The 21,044-nt window shown below is 36.7% G+C and overlaps 2 protein-coding genes across 3 annotated transcripts; both read left to right on the top strand.

Annotated features, from left to right (window-relative positions):
* Positions 1–4,100: 4,100 nt before the first annotated feature.
* On the top strand, positions 4,101–9,055 carry LOC127163016 (uncharacterized). Its single transcript, XM_051106015.1, has 4 exons — positions 4,101–5,019; positions 6,217–6,532; positions 6,643–7,054; positions 7,432–9,055. Exons 3-4 carry the CDS (start codon positions 6,651–6,653, stop codon positions 9,053–9,055), a joined length of 2,028 nt encoding a protein of 675 aa, XP_050961972.1. The 5' UTR covers positions 4,101–5,019; positions 6,217–6,532; positions 6,643–6,650.
* Positions 9,056–10,792: 1,737 nt separating this feature from the next.
* septin3 (septin 3) lies at positions 10,793–20,337 on the top strand. Of its 2 annotated transcripts, XM_051110266.1 has the most exons (11): positions 10,793–10,890; positions 11,011–11,095; positions 13,053–13,292; positions 13,373–13,501; positions 15,064–15,145; positions 16,041–16,178; positions 16,480–16,597; positions 16,687–16,782; positions 16,876–16,972; positions 18,419–18,470; positions 19,024–20,337. In XM_051110266.1, the coding sequence occupies exons 2-11, from the start codon at positions 11,071–11,073 to the stop codon at positions 19,157–19,159; spliced, it is 1,113 nt and encodes a 370-aa protein (XP_050966223.1). In that variant the 5' UTR covers positions 10,793–10,890; positions 11,011–11,070; the 3' UTR covers positions 19,160–20,337. The 2 variants fall into 2 exon arrangements, with proteins under 2 accessions (XP_050966223.1, XP_050966232.1); XM_051110275.1 differs by lacking the exons at positions 10,793–10,890; positions 11,011–11,095 and adding an exon at positions 11,113–11,709.
* Positions 20,338–21,044: the final 707 nt, after the last annotated feature.

Here is a 21,044-nt window from a genome sequence, read left to right on the forward strand (position 1 = left end):
GTTGCACTTTTTCAGGATTGTTTGATGAATAGAAAGTACAAAACAACAGCTTTTATTTGAAATAGAAATCTATTGTAACACAAATGCTTTGTCTGTCACTCTTGAACAATTTAATGATTCCTTTCTATACATTAGTATTAATTTTAAAAAAATATTGACCAACAGTAGTTTATATGTACTTGAATCTGATTGGCTGATGAACGGGAAACGCGCGGCGAACGTAGTTCCAGGCACGTTTTGACCGCATTACATGTCCAGATCACCTCGCCAAATGATTTCGGTTATTTTAAAGGTCCTTATAGCCTAAAACATCAGTAACCAAAAGCTACAACGACACTGGCCAAGAAAATAAATATAGCGAACCATACGATAAAAACGACAGATAATTTACATGTTTCTGGAACAAAATTATGTTTTATCATGCACGGAAAGCACATACTCTGGTTTTCCCGCTCTCTCCCTCTTAACGCATACACATAAGACACGCGGAAACATACACCCGCTAACGCTGTTAGCTCTACTCTGACGATTTATCAGTAAAAAAGTAGACCAACTTAAAAGCTATGACATTGCACAAGCGAGGTAACAACGGCGCTGTTCTAGGAGAAAATGAACTAGAAGTTTCGCTATTAGTAGAGACGTACAGATTTGGAGGTAATTTAACGGCCTGTCAGCATTTATTCCCTACATATATACAGGGTTGCCAGGTTTCCACAACAAAATCCACCCAAATGCTGCTCAAAACTAGCCCAATATATAGCGTTTGAAGGGGGGTCCCCGTTAAAAATCACGTTTTTTTCGGGGTTCCCTTGGTAAATTTGTATTTCAGGGGCTAAATATGACGTTATTGGTGTCGCTTTAACCCTCGGCAACTGTGTTGAAGTAGGGCAATTCCGCGGGAAAACCACGGACCTGGTAACACTGCATATAAAACACACTTATTTGTTAGATTGTTTGTTACTAAAGAAAAATGGGTCTGAGAAAAGTTTTCAGTAAAATTTACTGCAGATGCTGGTTGGTTTGGTCACGAAATTCAGGCATTTTAAGATGACATTTTTAAGTATCCAAATATTTTCTGGGGCCAACATTTGTTTGCATCAGCTGTATTTGTGAATGTGCAGATTGCTGTGAATATGTGTTTCTGTGTTTAAATTCCTTCAGGCTTTGCTGAAAGCTGCACATTTTGCATTTGTCTTGTGCTCAAATGTAGGTCAGTGCTGCTCAGTTTTGCCTGACATTTGAGACTATCAATAGCATGATACTCTGAACACCAACAACTGTGAAATGGGAGCTATTGTGATGAGATTGTATGTGCTTGTGTTTATAGATCTGCTTTATGTATATTCAGTCAAGCATTGCTCACCTCAAGCTAGTAAGAGTCATACAGCAGCTCCCAAGTTTGTGTGTGTGCAAGAAAAATGGCTTCGGGAAGAAAACTATTCTGGGAAGTGTCATTCATGAAATGTCATTCATCTCCACAAAAGGAGATTTTAAAGGGGTAGTTCACCCAAATATTGTGATGAACAGGAAAAAGGATATTTTGAAGAATCTTGATGACCAAACAGTTTTGGCTCCCATTGACTTCCATTGTATTTTGTTGTTACCAACATTCTTCTGTTTCTCTATTAAATGGTTCGTTCACCCCCCCCAAAAAAAAAAAAAATCTATCATTAATTACTCACCCTCATGTTGTTCCAAACCTGTATGACCTTTATTTGTCTTAAGAACACAAATTAAGATATTTTTGATGCTGTGGATTTCATCAAAAATACCGTAATTTGTGTTCCAAAGATGAATGGAGGTCTTACAAGTTTGGAAAGACATAAGGGTGAGTAATTAATAACAGAATTGTAATTTTTGGGTGAACTATCCCTTTAAGTGAATATGAATAGTCTCATTATGAATAATGGCATGCCAAACTTGATTATGCATATGTTATAATGAGAGATCAAGAGAGCTATGTTGGCATAAAAAACATTTTTATGATCATTTTTGTTCTTTTTACAGCTTCAGTGTACAAGGTCGCCATTCACTAAAATGCAAAAGAGCAGCATGAACATTCTCTTAAATTTCTCCTTTTGTGTTCCACAGATGAAAGTAAGTCATACAGTTTAAAAACAACACGAGTGTGATATTTGAACCTCTTTGGGTATGTGAAAACATTTCTCCTAAAACCTCACTCTGATTTCCAGTGATACCTGCCAAATTCCTGTTTGACGTGAAAAGATTACGAATGTAAAAGCAACACTGAGAAGAAAGGGTTACAAAAAAAATTACGTAACTTCTGCTCTGACCCTTTCCTCGTCAGAGATGTCTCCATGGTTACCCCCCCTCCCAACTGGAATGGGATGGTACAGCTTTGACAAGGAGAGCACGAAAGCAAGGGTGCAAGAAAAGCCCTCATTCCATAGCATTGAATAAAATAAAATGTCTTTGTCCACATAGCTTCACCAGCTGCTGTCTGGCTTCGTTATTCATTATTTTAATTCGACGGTTCTACCTGCTCATCCTGGGTTTGAGACTTTAAACCCCGAACTACAGCGCCAGTTCACAGCCAATCAAGGAAAGACTGCAGGTATGTAGAAACACATGATACATATGTGCATGTGTGGAAGTTAAGTTTTACAGCATGCTGTATAAGTATGTTTCATTGTTAGTGTACTTCATCTTCATGGTAGTTCATTGAGAGAATGCAGCACTGTTAAGTATGAGTGACAGCACCGTTATATTTTGATATGGATTATGCAGCATTTCATGTACTGCATTGCACAGGTGCATTCTCGTTTAGAGAATAATACAACTGTCTCTCCGTTTCTCTGTTTTAAGATAACACGATGCCCTGGATGTTTCTGGACTGGTTCGTCCCCGTCTATCTGCTGGTCTCTGTCCTGGTCCTGGCTGGTTTCGGAGCATGTCTGTATTTTCTGGAGCCGGGTCTTCAGGATGCCCACAAGTGGAGCAACAAGTCACTAAGGCACCAGCCGCTGGCTCCCACAAGGCAAACACACTGCAGAGATGACGACAGCAACGCCTTGTTATGATGGGACATTTGAGACGTTTGTGCCAAATCATATATTGATGCCACTTTATCAAAGTCCATTGTCTTTTCACAGGGTTTCTGTCGTTATATGCAATGATCTGCAATCAGATTACAGAGCAAAACAGTATAATACATCGCAGAACTCAATTCATTTGTTAAACAAAAATTATTTGCATTCAATTTTGTAATTTAAAAAAAAATGAGATGTATTCACCGTACAATTTCAAGACTAACTATGAAAACTGCCTTTACTGTAGTGGTCCTCAAACTTAAATAAAATTAATATTCATCAATGCAAATACAATTAATAGTGATGCATTAAAATACAATTTTACCGAAACCACTGAATTATTATTTAATATATTAACCTTTTAACTGTCACTCCCATTTTTGAACACAGACATAAAAATGCACTATCCAGACTTAAATTCTTATAATTCATGAATGAAAACATTTTGTAATATGATTTTAATGTACATTTTGCGTGGTAATTCAACGTCTGATTTTAAAATGCCTTTCAGAGGATGAATTTTGAGATTTTAAGTTTTTAACTGATATATAATTTCGCGATAGGGAAAAAGGCAACGAAGAAAGTCTTTTTTGACAAAGGTCAGAACTCATGTTATGATGTAAATTTTTTTCAGTTGCACTCTTGACATATATTAATCTATTATTTTTCCTGCATAATTTGTAAAACACAAAAATATGGTAAAATATCTATTTAGGATTCTTGGACAATGTATATTTTGTCATGATTAGATTAGGATTTATTTGTAATATGGTGAAGTAAACTAAAAAAAAAATATTTATTTTACTGTTTCGGCCAGGTAATTTAGTCGCTGAAATTTTGGTGCATCACTAACAATTATTACTCATATTAATTAATATTAAACTTTAAAAAAAAAAAAAAACTAAAATCTCTTTTTGTTTCTGGTTTTCTAATTTTTGATTATAAAAATAGATTAAAGAACAGAATTTTTGTTATAATTATATTAGAAATACTGGAATATTTATCTTATATATTATACCTTACCATGCTTTGAAAATTGTGTTGGACAATGGGGGTCATTTGAGTCTAAAGGCTTGAGAACCACTGCTTTAATGGGATCATAGTATTATAGTAAACAGCTGTCAGTGATGCTTCCCACACAACCTCCCACAGAAGTCAGTGTCAGAGTAAATTTTGGTGACATTTGGTCAAACTGGAAGAACATCCTTGACACTATGTGAAGGGGTATTGTGTGAAAACACATAATATACAATGGACAAACAAGAGGGAATGTTTCCAGGTCATGACGGTCATGTTCCACATCGCATTTTAGAACATGCCTGAAAAATCTGGAAAACCCACGTCCCAGGATAAAAACAGTATACTGTGAATTAAAGAGTGTAGTAGGGAACTCAAGCTACTCTGCATGCTATTTGCCATATTAAAAACACACACTGTTCAATTTTTTTTTTTTTTTGTGGGCTGGTGTTCTTATCTGAGGCCCTGGATGTGTTTATTGGTAGTTATTTTCATGTGCCAATATTTGTGTCACTTGGTCTGTAACATCTAGATTCACACCGATTTCATCAACAAAATGCAACCGTCCCTTTAAATGTGAGTTAAAATCATGTTAAGCTGTTGGTTATAATCACACTCTGGACAATCATATGTAATAATGGTATTTGTAATAAAGTGGATCGATGTATCATCAATTGTAGCATGTTTTTTCCTCTTGGAAATGTTATATTATACAATAAACACAAACTGGACAAAAAATGCTTCTCTTCTGCATGTTTTCACTTGATTTTGGAGTTTTACAAATTCTGCCATTTAGCGAGTGTGATGTGAAGAGAGTGGGTGAATGAGACAGTGGAGCTTCAGATGAGAAGAATGGAGGGAATGTAAGTCTAGTTCCCACTATTTCCTGACGCACTCTTCCCCCTTCATTCTCTTGCTTCTCTCTTCCAGTAAACAGACCACAGGATCACAGGTCAGTCATATTATATATCAATTTCAGAATTTGATGTACTCACTGTATGTCTTAGTAGAATAACCAACCCGCTTTTCTGTGTATTCAGTGAAATATCTGACTTGGAATTAGGGGTGTCACAATAATTTGTGTATCGATTCTACAATTTTTCGAATGCTTCGATTCACTCTCGAATTGATTCTAAGCTTAGTTTTTAACAGCAGATGGCACTGCATTCTATAGAAACAGCCGTAGGGGAGAGAGGGGTAAGATGAGCCATTTTTTACTTATGTGGTTGTTAAGGGGAAATAAGTAATCCGGGATGTTTCCTATCTTTTTACATTATCAGAATGCATAATTATGGCTTCTTATAAAAAAGTGTTCCTGTGGCTCAATTTGCCCCAGGCTAGGGGTAAGTTGACCTGAGTCAGTGGGTAAGATGAACTAACTGACCATCTGACTGAATCTGATTCAAACCCATGTGACATTTTAAAGATAATTTACCTCTTTTAAAAACTAACTTAATAATCAAATTTCATTTTACAGTCACAATTCATTTTTTAAAGCTAACGTAAACAGACTGAAATTAACTGAATTAGAATGAAGGAATAACTCCTTGTAACTAATAAACATTTTAGTCAAAAGATTATTGGCATTGTAGCTTTTCTGCAAACAGACCATTAGGGACTACTGGTGAAAAGATATATTTGATTATGATGTGAAAAGCATCTTCTGGTCCTCAGATAAGGATTTAGTGCACTTGTACACATAATATCTATTTATCTATCTATCTATCTATATATACGTATATATATACGTATACGTATATGTATATATATATGATAAACTAAGGCAGTTTCATAATATTACATTAAAATACCAGTTCATACTTCAGAGATTACTTTAACTTCAGTGCCTTATGTTGAGATAAGTTAAAGTGCTGGTTCAACTTACCCCACAGCACTTGGCTTACTTTGCCTCATAGCTGGCATTTTGGAAAAAACTAGCTAGCTTACCAGTTCCAGGCTAATATTTAGCTAAATGATTTGCATGGTTTTATATGTTGCTAAATCACCTATACTTTATGCATCATAAATATTTTTAGCCCTGGATAAATTTGCTTTGATGTAACAGCTGTTACATCTGTAATGCTAAAATTCTACTTTGACAAGCCAAAAACAGGTTTTAAAGTAAAATATGTGTTTCTTCTTTTCACAGTCTGGCAGAAATTATGTGTGATTCCAAAATACATGGTCTCAAGATACAGGGGGGTACCCACTGGCTCAACTTACCCCACTCTGCCCTACTCTGCTTGCATCCAGTTCCTCACACACACAATTTAAACTTAAAATAACCATTCAAAAAGTTCGAAAATGCTGACGCGAATTACAAGAGTGTTCAGAGCAGGCTGTTTTTAGTAATATCGCATCATAAAACATAAAGGCCAAGGTACATTTAACCACTTAAACTACTCAGTTGAAGCATTCGGAAAATCTTCGAATCGATTTATCGTTACACCCCTACTTGGAATAAGGTTTTTCTTCTATTTTCCTTCATGGTTCTTTGTAATTTAACTACTTACTATATATTTTGTGTTACATGCTCATATATTTATTTTTATTTTTATTTTTTATATTCTTATAGGCTGTGCAATGAACTCAAGGGAGCTAGATCTAACTGGAAACACATTACCTGCAGGATCTCCCATCATCTCACCTTCTCTATCCTCAGCAAGACTCTCTCCATGTCTTATCCCTCCTTCTCCTTCCCCTTCCCGTCTCTCTCCGTGTCTTGTTACCTCAGAATCTTCTCCCTCTCATCTCTCACCTTTATCCACTTCTCCTTCTCGTCTCAGTCCATCTTCTCACTTTATTTCATCTTACTCTCCTGTTCGTCTGTCTCCCTGTCCCACATGTGACCCATCTACCTCACCAACTAGAGTGTCCCCCTGTCCTGTGCCTCTTTCCCCATCTGTTGTCTTAAAAAAGCCTATCCATATTTCCTCCTTCAATCAGAGCTTGGAACAAGAGAACCTGACTGATAGTTCTCCACAAAGGTATGTTTCTCTCAATCCAGACGTTTTTTTTAAACTTTTTGATGCCAAAGACCACAAAATTAGCAGAACCCGTTCAGCAATTTATTTATTCTGTACACAAAAAAAGTGATATAAAGCATTGTTTTTGTAAGATTCAATACTAATATACAATTATACATAAACTAAATAGTAAAAAAAATAAAAAGCGACCTAAGTAAATAAAAACGTTTATTTGTTATCATTCCCTATACCCCTTTCCCAATATACTACATTATCATGTGTCACTTCCAAATATTTAATTTTTATAGTATTTTACACTGTTGAAATTTTGTCTATTGAAAATGTTAATTTATTCATCATAATTAACGTTACCTTGTCCATTTTTGTCTGTTCTACAGCATCATCAATACAGTGGATACATCCCTAAATTCACCACAGCTGAAGTCAGTCAAGACCATTTCTCAAGTAGAGACAATTAGAGGACATTCTGCTGTTATGCGTGGCAAAACATGGCCAGCAGAAAGCAAAATGTCTAGATTCACACCCATTTTATCCACTGAGAGAAGTGTAAGATCAATCCCCATAACCAACACAAGGGGTCAAAAGAAGCAAACTGGCCTACAACAAGAACCATTCAGACCTCAACAGCAGAATAAACTAAAGCAAAATTCAAACATCTATTGCAGGGGAGCTACCAAGCCTTCAACATTTGAAAGCTTAAGCCCTAAAAACCTCAGACATGTTGAAAAAAGTCCATACAGACCACAAAATCTAGCTAGCTATCAAAAGAAGCGTCAATCCCAAGACCCTACGCTAGTTCGAATCCGCCTTGGATTGATTAAAACAGGCAGGATTATAAACTCTGGTGCTCAGTTTTCTAATCTGGAGAAGATCAAGGGAAGCTGTGAAGAGAACAACCCCAAAACTCAGAGAGATGGGCATCCTGCTGTTTCGGAGAAGTTAAAACAGCCTATTCCTTCAAAGGTAATGTTAGAGGCAGCCAAGCAGGTAATAAGACCCAACGTGGTGAGTGAGAGGAGCTGTGGGAAACCTCAAAACCACCCACAAGTTTCAGCTGAAGGAACAACACAGTCAGGACTTACAAATCCAATCTCATCACCTGAGGCTACCACACACCAAAAGGATATTTTTCAAGAACTGGAATACAGTGAACTGGTTTCGTCCAGCCCAGAGCTTCGAAACAGAGTTTCAGAGGACTCTTCGTACTCTTCCCAACTGAATCAAACCAGTGCCAGTGACAGCCAAGAGTCTAAACCAAAGGTTAGGCCTCAGTCTTCAGCTTCCGAGACAGACACCACCGTCATTACATCCCGTTACAGTAATACAGCAGATCAGTGCAGCCGGATGAGCTGCTTCCAGTTTCCTTTGAAGAATCACAGATCATCCACTGAATGCGGTCAGCTGAGTCGAATCTGTAGACCTGTGATCAAAAGAACATCTGACAGTAGACCGACATACTTCAAAACACCTCAGGCATGGAGAAGATCTTCCTCAAACCAAACATTGAACACAAGAAGGGATGTCAGCAATTTATCCCAAAATAGATGCAGCCTTTCGGATTCAGATTCTTCTAAATCCTCTTCAAGCGAAGTGACCTTGCATGAAGATTACAGATTCGCAAGAAGACACAGAGGCTTGCGGTTATACAAAAAGTGTGCTGTTAGCTGTCCAACTAAATTTGTTGGAGACAATCATGATTCAGCTGTTCACCCGGACCTCTCGGACAGCCCAAACACACACACAAATTCTGAAACAGTGAAATGTTCCTTGACTGGACGGATGCCGCAGTGTCCATTCACTCAACAAGAGTCCAAACACATACTTCATACAACAGATTGTGACAGATTTCAAGACATAGACTCCTCGCGGTTAACAGAGCAAGAAGACCCCCCACCATTACGGCCATCTGTAGTCGCAGACACGAAGAGCGGAGCTGACGTAGAGGCCTGTCTTGAAGAATCTGTGTCTACAGGTGGGTGCAACGATAAATTACTGAAATAGCATTAAAAAGACTGTATATAAAGCTGCATAAAGACATGAGGCATCCTAAATAGTAAGTACTGTATATACATAGTAGCATTATTTAGATTTAGTATATAAACAAGCATGTGAAGTATCATGTATCAAGAAGACTTTAACCTGTCATTAGCGATAAATGTTTGGGCGAGAATCACAGTCAGTACTTTTAGGGTTAGAAATTTAGAGATGATTTCTAATAAATATTTTACTTAGGTGCACAATATGACATTCCAATTTGATACCTCAAATCATGTGTTTACGGAACGTAAACACTGCAGCAACTACAAGCAATGTGCTAAAAATCACTCAGAACACTTAATATGCTAAAATGAATCAAAACATCATAGTAACCACATGCTAAAATCACTCAGAACACTGTAGAAATGGCATAATGTGCTAAAAACAACAGAGCAACGTGCTAAAAATCACCTAAGGAACTTAAAAATGACACAAAAAAACTTTAGCAACATGCTAAATAACACTTTAACATCCACTTAACATGTTAAAATGAATCAAAACATCATAGTAACCACATAACAACATGCTAAAATCACTAAACCCCCCCCCCCCCCAGGAACTGAATAACGTGCTAAAAACAACTGAGCAACATGCTAAAAATCACTCCAAACACTTTAGCAAGCACTTAACATGCTAAAATGATTTAAAACATCATAGTAACCACATTACAATATGTTAAAATCACTCAGAACAAACTAGAAACTGCATAACGTTCTAAAAACAACAGAGTAACATGCTAAAAATCACCTAAGGAACTTAAAAATGACACAAAACACTTTTGCAACATGCTAAAAAAATCACTCAGAACTCTTTAGCAACCACCTAACAAGTTAAAATGAATCAAAACACCATAGTAGCCACATAACAACATGCTAAAATCAGTTAGAACACCCTAGAAACTGCATAATGTGCTAAAAACAACAGAGCAACATGCTAAAAATCACCGTAGGAACTTAAAAATGACACAAAACACTTTAGCAACATGCTAAAAATCACTGAGAACACTTTAGCAACGAAATAGCAATGTGAATCACTTAGAAAGCCTTATAACACAGCAATGTGCTAAAAATAGCCCTGAGCACTTTAGCTAATGTTAGGAACATGCTAAAAATCACTTTAGCAACTACATAGCAATATGCTAAAAAAAACAAGCAACTATATAGCAATGAACCCAATGTGCTAACAACAACACCCCACAAAAAAAGAATAGGAATGTGCTAAAAATCACTAAAAACATGTGCATAGCAAAATGCTACAAATCACTCAGAACACCTTAACAATCGCATAACAACACGCTAAAATCACTCTGAACACCTTAGCAACTGAATTGCATTGACTTGGCACAAGTGAGTGCCACTTCCATTTTCATTGAAAACTCTTAAATGGAATTTGCTACTAGTCTGGAACTCTAATAATCCACATTAATGATCTCTAATAGTCAGTTACACTGAATTTCAAGAGAAAAGTAAAAATAGCTTGTGGTAAGTCAATGTTTTAAAATGCTCAATATGTATCCAGAGATCTGAACATTAGAAACCCTAATATGCATACAGTGTGTGGTGAATATTAGCCACTATATAGATGACATGACAAACTGTAAATGATATAGCATTCAAAATTGGGACTCCGCCTTATCATCAAGCACAGGCCTGTCTAAACGGAGTGAGATAACCCGGTTATGAGGTAAAACACACACTGAGGCTCAACGGCACTTCAGTGGCACTGTATACACCACAAACATTTCACATGTGAACGGTGCACATGAGACAGGCAGGCGCGGGACTACAAAGCCGTGAAGTGTGAGTAGTTTGCATGACATAAAATATGCAACGGCAAATTAATATTTTGTTTTGTATGTGGAATTATAAATTAAAGTTAATAATTAACCGACTTTATATGCATAATATGATGTATTTCAGGATATTCAATGAGGACAAAATGTCAGATGGAACAAGGTGGTTGGAAAATAAGCGGACTTGATGACGTCAGCAGAACGGGATAGTTGTCAGTTAATAGTTATTGGTTCTTTCTAAATAATTTTGCTCCATAAACATTGTATTTAAGAAATTATATATTATTTTATTTTATTATTATTGCTGTAGTCCACATGTCGCGTTGTTTTACACTAGTCACCACTCCTGTGACTAATCAGCAATGGCATCTGCGTGATACAACGTGCATCGCAACGTTTAATATAAATATCTGCACAAATGTAACCTACCGAAACAAACATAGCCAAACGGAAAGTTTTAAATAGCAGAGTGCCAAAAAAAAAAAAAAAAAAAAAAAAAATCACCTAGCGGCCCGAATCCCTAATTTCAGCTCGACCCGTGCACTGAGCATGCGCGCTGCATCACCCAGTCTCCCGTTAGTTTCCTTGGTAACGAAAAAAGGGTGGAGGAAGGAATGAGGTGCATCGAGCTGCGAATAGCAAGGCGAGAGACGGGGTGAAAGAAAGAGGGAGCGAGGAGCGAGGTACCTGAACACATGATCATTCCCTAACGTCTGTTCAACTACTGCCTTAGCCTACTTATACTTCAATAGACTGTAAAACAGCGAGAGGCAGAAAAAGACGAAAAATAAAACACATCCTTCGACCGCTACAAAAACACGAATCGGTAAGTGGGAAGAGTGTTTATTATACGAATCCTTTTGAGGAAAACATGAATCAATAGAACCAAACGGGAGGTGATGTGTGTATTCAGCAGTGTGTGTTTATGTTTGGTTTCCCGCCCTTTGAAACAGCTAGTAATGCTAGTGATACTAATTTATTCTCTAAATGAAAGACAAACATCATTGTCGCTTGTGAAGGAAACCTCTCACGTTATGTGTTGCTGTTTAAAAGGCGTCTTGGTGCGTGGGAAAGGTCCAGCCGTGGGTGATTAATCCGATAAAGAGATTTGTTGAGTGGCTTCTGTAATAATTCATTATTTGTTGCTTATTTTGGGTGGCATATGGTGTTCATATAGGCCGGCAACTCAGAGGACTAGGCTGGAAAATAGGAGCAATAGAACATAGCATACATAGGTTTTGTAAAGCAAATTATTCACTCACGTCTAATCTTTGTAGTTTTTCCTCAGTTAATCATGTTGTTTCTAAACAACAACATATTGTACATGCAAAACAGAGTAGGCTATAGGGGTAAGATGAGCCATTTTTTACTTACGTGGTCCTTTAGGCTAAAAGAAATGTGAAATAAAGGTATAGTTCACCTAAAAATGAAAATCATCATGTACTCACCATCCACTTCCAAACCTGTATGAGTTACTTTCTTGTGCTGAACACAAAAGAAGATATTTTGAAGAATGTTGGTAAACAAACAGTTGACGGTAGCCATTGACTTGTGTAGTAACAGTAGACTTATATGTGACCCTGGACCACAAAACCAGTCGTAAGGGTAATTTTTATAAAAACTGAGATTTATACATCATATGAAAGCTGATAGCTTTCCATTGATGTATGGTTTGTTAGGATAGGATATACAAATATTTGATAATCTGATATCTGAGGGTACTAAAAATATTAAGAAAATCGCCTTTAAGATTGTCCAAGTTCTTAGCAATGCATATTACTAATTAAAAATTAAGTTCTGATTTATTTACAGTAGGTAATTTACAAAGCGTCTTCATGGAACATGATCTTTATGTAATATCCTAATGATTTTTGGCATAAAAGAAAATTTGATCTTTTTGGCTAATGCTACAAATATACCTATGCTACTTAAAACTGGTTTTGTGGTCCAGGGTCACATATATGTAACAGAGTCATAGATATGCTGCTTCACAACAGAAAATAAAAACACAAAATCAAATTAGGTTGTCATCATAGTAATAATAAAATTAATTTTTCAAACTGTGCACAGTTTATTAGACTTAAGGGCTACACAGTGTGTTATTTACACTCAAATAACATCTAGCCTGATTAAATGTATTGATTGTTTATCATTTGCTCTTTCACACAGACATGTCAGAAATTGTGCCCCCTGAAGTGAGACCTAAACCTGCTGTCCCAGCTAAGCCCTCTCATGTGGTGCCACCATCTAGTGTTCCCTTTGTGCCTTCACCCCAAGGAACAGGGGGTGAAGGTCAAGGGTCAGGTCGAGGATCTGCATTGCTTGGATACATCGGAATAGACACCATCATTGAGCAGATGCGGAAGAAGACGATGAAGACAGGCTTTGACTTCAACATCATGGTGGTTGGTGGGTGGAAAGCAATTTGTTCACATTTACTTTTTGCTTTGATCACTTTCTTATTATTTCTCCTCCCTTTCTACCTCCAGGTCAGAGTGGTCTTGGGAAGTCTACTTTAGTGAATACTCTCTTTAAGTCACAGGTGAGCAGGAGGAGCACAGGCTGGAGTCGTGATGAGAAGATCCCAAAGACCGTTGAGATTAAATCTGTGTCTCATGGTAAGAGTTTGATCATGCGACTTCTAAACATTTAACTGTGTCTCATCATATCAAGGATTTACATTACTTGTTCAAAGCTTTTAAGCATTGGTTGCTAACGGACAGACCTTTTACTGGACAGAAATAGACATCATGGGCTAATTAAGAAAGCCTCATTTAGTGTCAGCTGATGTAATCAATACACCAGGGCCTGTAGCACAGTGGCATATGTGTTTGTGAGTAAGAAGTGTTTAGACTAGCATGTGTTGTGCCCAGGGCAAGCTGATGGTAAATCCCCTATAGGTAAGTCAACAGCTGGCAAACTAAATGATGTCAAATGTATCCAAATGGTGTTAAGGAAAAAGGCTAGGTATTTATTTTTTGTTGACAAATGTAGGTGTGAAATGGGTGTCGGGAGGAAATATTTGAAATCATCATGATGTCGTGTCAGGATAAACATGATTTAAAGAAATACTTAACCCAAAAAACTCACCTTCATGTCATTCTAAACCTGCATGACTTACTTTCTTCTGTGGAACACAGAATAAGAATTCTTAAAGAGACAGTTCACCCCAAAATTAAAATTCTGCCATCATTTTCTAAAACTTATATATAGGTGTGTGTACACCAAACGTATTTATTTGTGGAAGTAGATCACATAAAAAGTCAAAGATGCAAATACATGTGAATTTGGTCACGCAATTGTCATAAAAGCATGATTTTTATTAAGGCATTTATATTGTGCTTCCACTGAAAATCCAGGTCACCAAAATTCAAAAGATCCAAGACTTGCTTGAAATTGCTTGATTCATATGGATTTAGTTTACCATGCTTTTATGACCTTTTTGGATCTTCTGAGGTTTGGTTATTTGGGCTTTCAGAAACCTCTCAGGTTTTATTAAAAATATCTTAATTTCTGTTAAAAGATTAACCGAAATCTTATGGTTTGGAATGACATGAGCGTAAATGATGACAGAATTTTCATTTTTGGGTGAACTGTCTCTTTAAGAATTTTTCCACTGTTTTTGTCCATATGTGACCTTAAGTAGCACAAGTATATTTGTAGCAATAGCCAACAATACATTGTATGGGTCAAAATTATCTACAAAAATCATTAGGATATTAAGTAAAGATCATGTTCGATGAAAATATTTTGTAAAATTCCTACTGTAAATATATTAAAACCTAATCTATGATTAGTAATATGCATTGTTAAGAACTTCATTTGGACAACTTTAAAGGCGATTTTCTCAGTATTTAGATTTTTTTGCACCCTCAGATTCCAGATTTTCAAATAGATCAAATCTTGGCCAAATATTGTCCTATCCTAACAAACCATACATTAATAGAAAATTTATCTATTTAACTTTCACATGGTGTACAAATCTCAATTTAAAAAAATTGACCCCTATGACTGGTTTTGTGGTTCACGGTCACATATAATGAAAGGCAGCACTTTGACCCCATTTATTTTATAGACAAAAAGTGGTGTTATCTGATAAGATTTAACCATCCTGTCACAGAAACAATCACTGTTATCTAAAATGCTGTATCTGTAGCTGTTATAAATATTGATTTTGCAGTGATTGAGGAAGGAGGAGTGAAGATGAAGTTAACAGTCGTTGACACACCAGGTTTTGGAGACCAAATCAACAATGAAAATTGGTGAGTACTGTGTGATTTCTCTGTTAAAGCCAGAGGACTGACTGCTATTTTTAACCAATTTAGTTTTTGCAAAAGATCCAAAATGCCACTGCATCCTGCATCACTGAGGGAAACTGAGGACATGCATTTGTGTCAGCTGAAATAAATGGGGTCAGTTAGGTACTTCATTTCGGTTGCTACTAACTGGCATCAAAAACGTGTTCCAAGTGTGAGGGGCAGTGTTGTGACTTCCAGATTTACACTTAATTTGCACAGACAAGAATCAGATTGCTGGTAGGGATGCCAAATGCGAGTGTGGTTTGGCAGCACGCCCTCAGTGATCACATCCAAGGATCTCAGTTAAAGGGACGCAGTGTTTTTCTTTGTCATTCAAACGCCTTAGGGAAAATAGTGCTGCGATGGTTGGTGGGTGCTGTTGTATGCAGCTTTTTATTCATATAGAACCAAAGCTTAAAATCGACATTTCTTTTCATTATTCCAACGCCACCCATACTGCTGAGAGAAGCATTTAGATGAATATGTCAGTTTGTGCTGGGCGCTTTCATTTCAATAGGAAAATAAACACACAACAAAAATGACAACATTGAGAAAACAAAAGTTGATCTGATCTTAGCGATGTGCAGTTCGCCACAACAGCCAAGTCATGTCACAGTACTTTATACAATAGATTGCTTTAAAGTGTCAGTGTGGCTTGCTTTCAAGCAGAATTACAACTGACGGAATGAACGGAATGAACCGATTTTCTGGAACATTCACTCAAGCTGTTTCAAACTCTGAACTCCAAACAAACTGTTTGGTCTAGTCTGGTTTTTCATTTGCTGTTTCAAAGTTTCATGTGCCCTAGCATAGCTTTCAGCATGCAACATCATTGAATATTTTCCTTTTTTGTTCCTAGCTGGGAGCCCATATCCAAATACATCAATGAACAATATGAGAAATTTTTGAAGGAAGAAGTCAACATTGCTCGCAAGAAACGCATCCCTGATACCAGAGTACACTGCTGCTTGTACTTCATATCTCCAACTGGACACTCGTGAGTTAGAATTTTATAATAATGTTTTTCTTAAGCTCATTTACCATACTAGTATCAAATTCTATCAATATGTATTAAAGTTGTCCAATCTTGTCCAAACTGAAAATCTGGGCAAAAGTCATGTAGTGTATTCCAGCCTTAAGACAAGCCGCTGTGTTGATTTAAGACCATGTGCATGAGTGCTCCTCATTCAGCCAGCTATGCTTGACTGAGCTGCATTAGGCAAACTGTGAACCTCAGAAAGGCCATTGTGTCTGTAATAAAATCGGTCTATTAATTATATCTCTTTCCCCTTTCTCAGGCTTCGCCAGTTGGATATTGAGTTCATGAAACATCTGAGTCGTGTGGTCAACATCATTCCTGTCATTGCCAAGTCAGACACACTCACTCTTGATGAGAAAACTGAATTTAAACAGAGGGTGAGAACGAAAGACAGATTCGCATGGTGATTCAAAATCAAGTCAGTTTTTTTATGCAATCAATTACAGTTCACCATACTTCCCTGCAGGTGAGGAAGGAGCTGGAAGCGTGTGGGATTGAGTGTTATCCGCAGAAGGAGTTTGATGAAGACATGGAGGATAAGAGTGACAATGATAAGATCAGGGTAGGGGGAACTTCTCTTTCCATCTCTCTTATCTCATGTTACATCCCATGTGTTTTCATCTTATGTTTGTCACATTAAATCTATGGATTACAGGAGGCAATGCCCTTTGCTGTGGTAGGAAGTGATAAAGAGTACCAGGTCAATGGCAAACGAGTTTTGGGCAGGAAGACAGCCTGGGGAGTGGTGGAGGGTGAGTAGCAAAAATGTTTGCTGTGTTATTTCACAACTTTTTATGCAGATTTCTGTTTGTTTCACTGTGCCAAGCATGATTAAAATGTTTATGTTATTTTAGGTGGTTCTGTTATTATGACAAAATAGATAAGTGGAGTTATTGAAACTGATTTCTCAGGCAGGAGAAGCCATATCCTGGAGTAATTAATAAGAACTTTACGCAGATGGCTAACAAACCTATAATATTTGGGTCATTTTCTATATTCAGTGCATTTTCTGTCCTTGCAGCAAATCATCTTATGTTGCATTTAAAACATGCACTGAAATTGCTTCCAAGAGGATTATGCTTTGGGTTTATATGCATATTTGCACGAAATAATATGAACCTAAGGCATTTTAATCACTTTATCAAACTGATGACATGTTCTCCAGTTTTCTCACGTGCTATTTGTCACCTTTTGACTTTTTATAAAAAATTAAATCTTAAAATGTTACAAAAACAGACGTTTTCTGCATGTTTTCCACCCTGTTAGTATGTACTTACTGTAGGAAGCATTAAGTTTACTTTGACCAACCAAGACAATAGTCCCTTTCACACAGTACCAGTAAATTGCCGTAAAATTACCTGAACAACTTTACTGGTAAATACGAAAATGTGCTGTTCACACAGGAAATGACATTCCATGTTTTTACCAGTAAAGCACCATTCACACATCAGTTTCAAAATACCGGTAAATTCTGACATCATTTGTAAACATGGAGGAGTATATGTGATTAGTGTTTTTGTTGATGTTTTCATTTTTGTGTCAAATGTTCCCATTCATGCAGCTGCTTTTGGCCCAGAGACATTATATTAGATGACTTCAAACCGAACTACACAGTGTGGATTAAATGCGTCATCTGCGTCAAAATGTTATGAATGGCCCAGAGTAGACGTCTTACATAAGTGCGCTCTGAACTTGTTCTCACACTGGTAATCTTGTTCTGTCTTCACACAGAGCATATTACCAGTAATTAATACAGCAATTTTTCTGATTTTATCGATTAATTCGAATTTAATGTTTTGCCACAATGTTATTTTTTAGAAATTGCAGAATCCCGACAATACAATATGCCAGTGATAACAGTCAAGAGAAAAGAACGATCCAACAGCATGTTGGCGCACATGCCGATCTTAAAATATATCAATGACTTTGTTTTGTCTCAAGATGGACATCTGTAATGTTTATTTCCAGGGCACGTTTATTTAAATGACTTAAATATCTTAACTGAACTATGGCCTAACCCTGGCTTAGTCTAAACCCTATATGTTTGAAAGGGGCTAATGCCAATTTCAAGGTAACTTTGAGGTACTGTGTATAAAGAATGATGTATTTTACAGTAAGGCTTGTGTATTTGTACTTGTGTACAGTATATTGTGTTATTACATACTTTCTGACAAAAGATTTTTTTAACATCTCTGTAGTTGAAAACCCAAATCACTGCGAATTCTCCTTACTTCGTGATTTCATGATTAGGTGATGTATAAAACTTTATTTGATATACTTATTACTGTATTCACTACTGTTCAAAAGTTTGGAGTCAGTAAGATTTTTTGAAAGAGTGCTTTTATTCAGAAAGAAAATGCCAGTAAAGACAGTATTACAAAAGATTTTTATTTCCAGTGAATACTGTTAAAATATTAAGCAGTGTAACTATTTACAACTATGAAAATAAAAATAAATGTTTCTTGATCAACATATTGAAATGATTTCTGAAGAATCATGTGACACTGAAGACTGGCGTAATGATGCTGAAAATTCAGCCATCACAGGAATAAATTGAATTTTTAAATCTATAATATAAAAATAATTTTCAACAATATTACCGCTTTTACTGTATTTTTGATCAAATTCACTCTTGATCAGCATTAGAGGCTTCTTTCAAAAACATTTAGAAATCTTACTGTCTCCAAATGTTTAAGTAATCTATATAAATATATTTATTCAGTCATTTTTTTATTTATTCACATATCAATATTGCTCTCTTAATATAAAAATGACTCGAATAATAATGTAATCATATACTCAGGTCTCACCTCCAGGACCTGAAGGAGGTCACTCATAACATCCACTACGAGACATACCGTGCCAAGAGGCTCAACGATAACGGAGGTCTGCATCCCATCTCCTCCTCTGGCCAAGACACACAAGAAAGCAACCTGTGAGGAAACAAATGAGCGGCATAGTAAGGATGCGAGAGAAGACGAAGATTCATCTTGTAATAATTCAGCTGTGCATGCTCAGAAGATTTCATCGCTGTGGAGGTTTTGTCTTTATACTCCTTTTAACTCTTTGTGGAACTTGTCATCAATTCCCCAGTTGCTCACTCCGCTGACTTTAGTGAGCGAGTTTGCTCGTGATAATCTTGTTCAGGTCTAATATGATGGCAAATAGCCTTGTGCACAAGAATTTGTGAATGGAAATTGCCAAGTGTTGGCATATCACTTGTTCTGCCCTCTACTGGAACCTCTGTTACCCATTTGAGCAGTTTTCTATTGTAAGACGGGAGATTGCACTGCCACTGCTTTCTGCAGCTAAGTGGGCCTTATTTATTAAAACATTTAGCACACATAGTACCTACGCCAATTAAACATACTCAAGTTATGAGTAAGCCTACTAAATTTTAACATGCAAGTGTTTTAATAAGTATTTCATCTCTTTGGCCCTATAAGGGTACAGCAGTGTTTCTCTAAGTACTAACTTTTTACCTTTGCTGTGTAGCTCTGCCAAAACAAGACTCTAAAGTGACCACTGAAGTATATTCCTACAGATCATTCCAAACAAACCAGGATTTACAGTGGCAAATGTGTTTAAATAGCTTTCCAGCAGCCAATTAAACTTCAGGAAGAAACTGAAAGAGCACTGATTAAAAACAATCAGTGCCTTTAACAAATCAAGAGTTGTAGTTTCAAGGTTTTTCTTCAGTACATTTTGTATGGACACCCCATGTTTGTGTGAATGAGTATAAAAATGGTCAGCTTTCTTAACATTATTGCATATGGTAATAGTGATTTCTGTCTTTTTATGTGATGGAATTTTTATTTTCATTTCCCACGTGTGCCAGTATTTCCAATTGTGTGTGTATATGTGTAATTACTTCTGCATTACATCTCACAATATCATTTCACAGATTGATACATTATGTATGGAAGTCAACAGATAAATACTGATCCTAAATTAGTTCACCAATCATTTTTTCATATCACATTTACTTAATGCTGGTGTGGAATAATAAAGCACCTCTGAACAATAATTATGAAACATTATTTATATTGTATTTATGTTTTATTTATTATGATACTTATGGTTTAATTTAATAAACATGTTTGCCATAATTGCCTAAGAGTTTTTACGCCACGGTTTACCAGATGTCTTTTCCAAAACAGCAGTTTCGCTTTTATTATGTCAAGAGACTGTCATCTTTGCATTTCCCACATTTTGCCTGTAGAGGGAGCTGTACGACTAAAGAATAAATTGAGCTAGAGTATTCACAGAGTCCAGTGAGAGGCGCGATTCTGAATCGTCACAACACATTCGTCCACTCTACTCGGTTCACACCGCGTTTCACTAGTCCATCCGAATTCTCCTGTGTCGTATGTCTGGTGCCTGCCATCGTTTTTGAAACGCTGTAACCTGGCTTTGACTAAACGAAACCCCTTTTATAAGTGTACTCACAATCTACTTAGGTGAATCCTTTAAACTACCCCTCATTAATCTTGTACCAGAGCTCTTTGAGTGTGTTCTTTGCAGAACGCGCCTCACGCTGTGACACTTTAACAAGTTCTGAGGTACTGAGGCACTGAGGTAATTGATTTGAAGTTGGTTTTTATTTAGACATCGCTATTTATCGTGGCTTTTTAGACGATACAGCAATACCGTCATCTTTGTCTCCGCGTGGGGTTTCAGGGTCTTTGTGGCTTGCTTGGAAAAGAAGGCGGAGCCAAATGCCCTCCCTGCTCTGTTTTCTGAGAGAAGTACTTGTGTTAGTGAGTGTTGGTTAGGTTAGTCTAGTCTAGTGTACTAATGTAGTGTACTCTATACTCTATATAT

Source organism: Labeo rohita, chromosome 1 (genome assembly GCF_022985175.1).
Source record: "Labeo rohita strain BAU-BD-2019 chromosome 1, IGBB_LRoh.1.0, whole genome shotgun sequence".
NCBI classification, from domain to species: domain Eukaryota; kingdom Metazoa; phylum Chordata; class Actinopteri; order Cypriniformes; family Cyprinidae; genus Labeo; species Labeo rohita.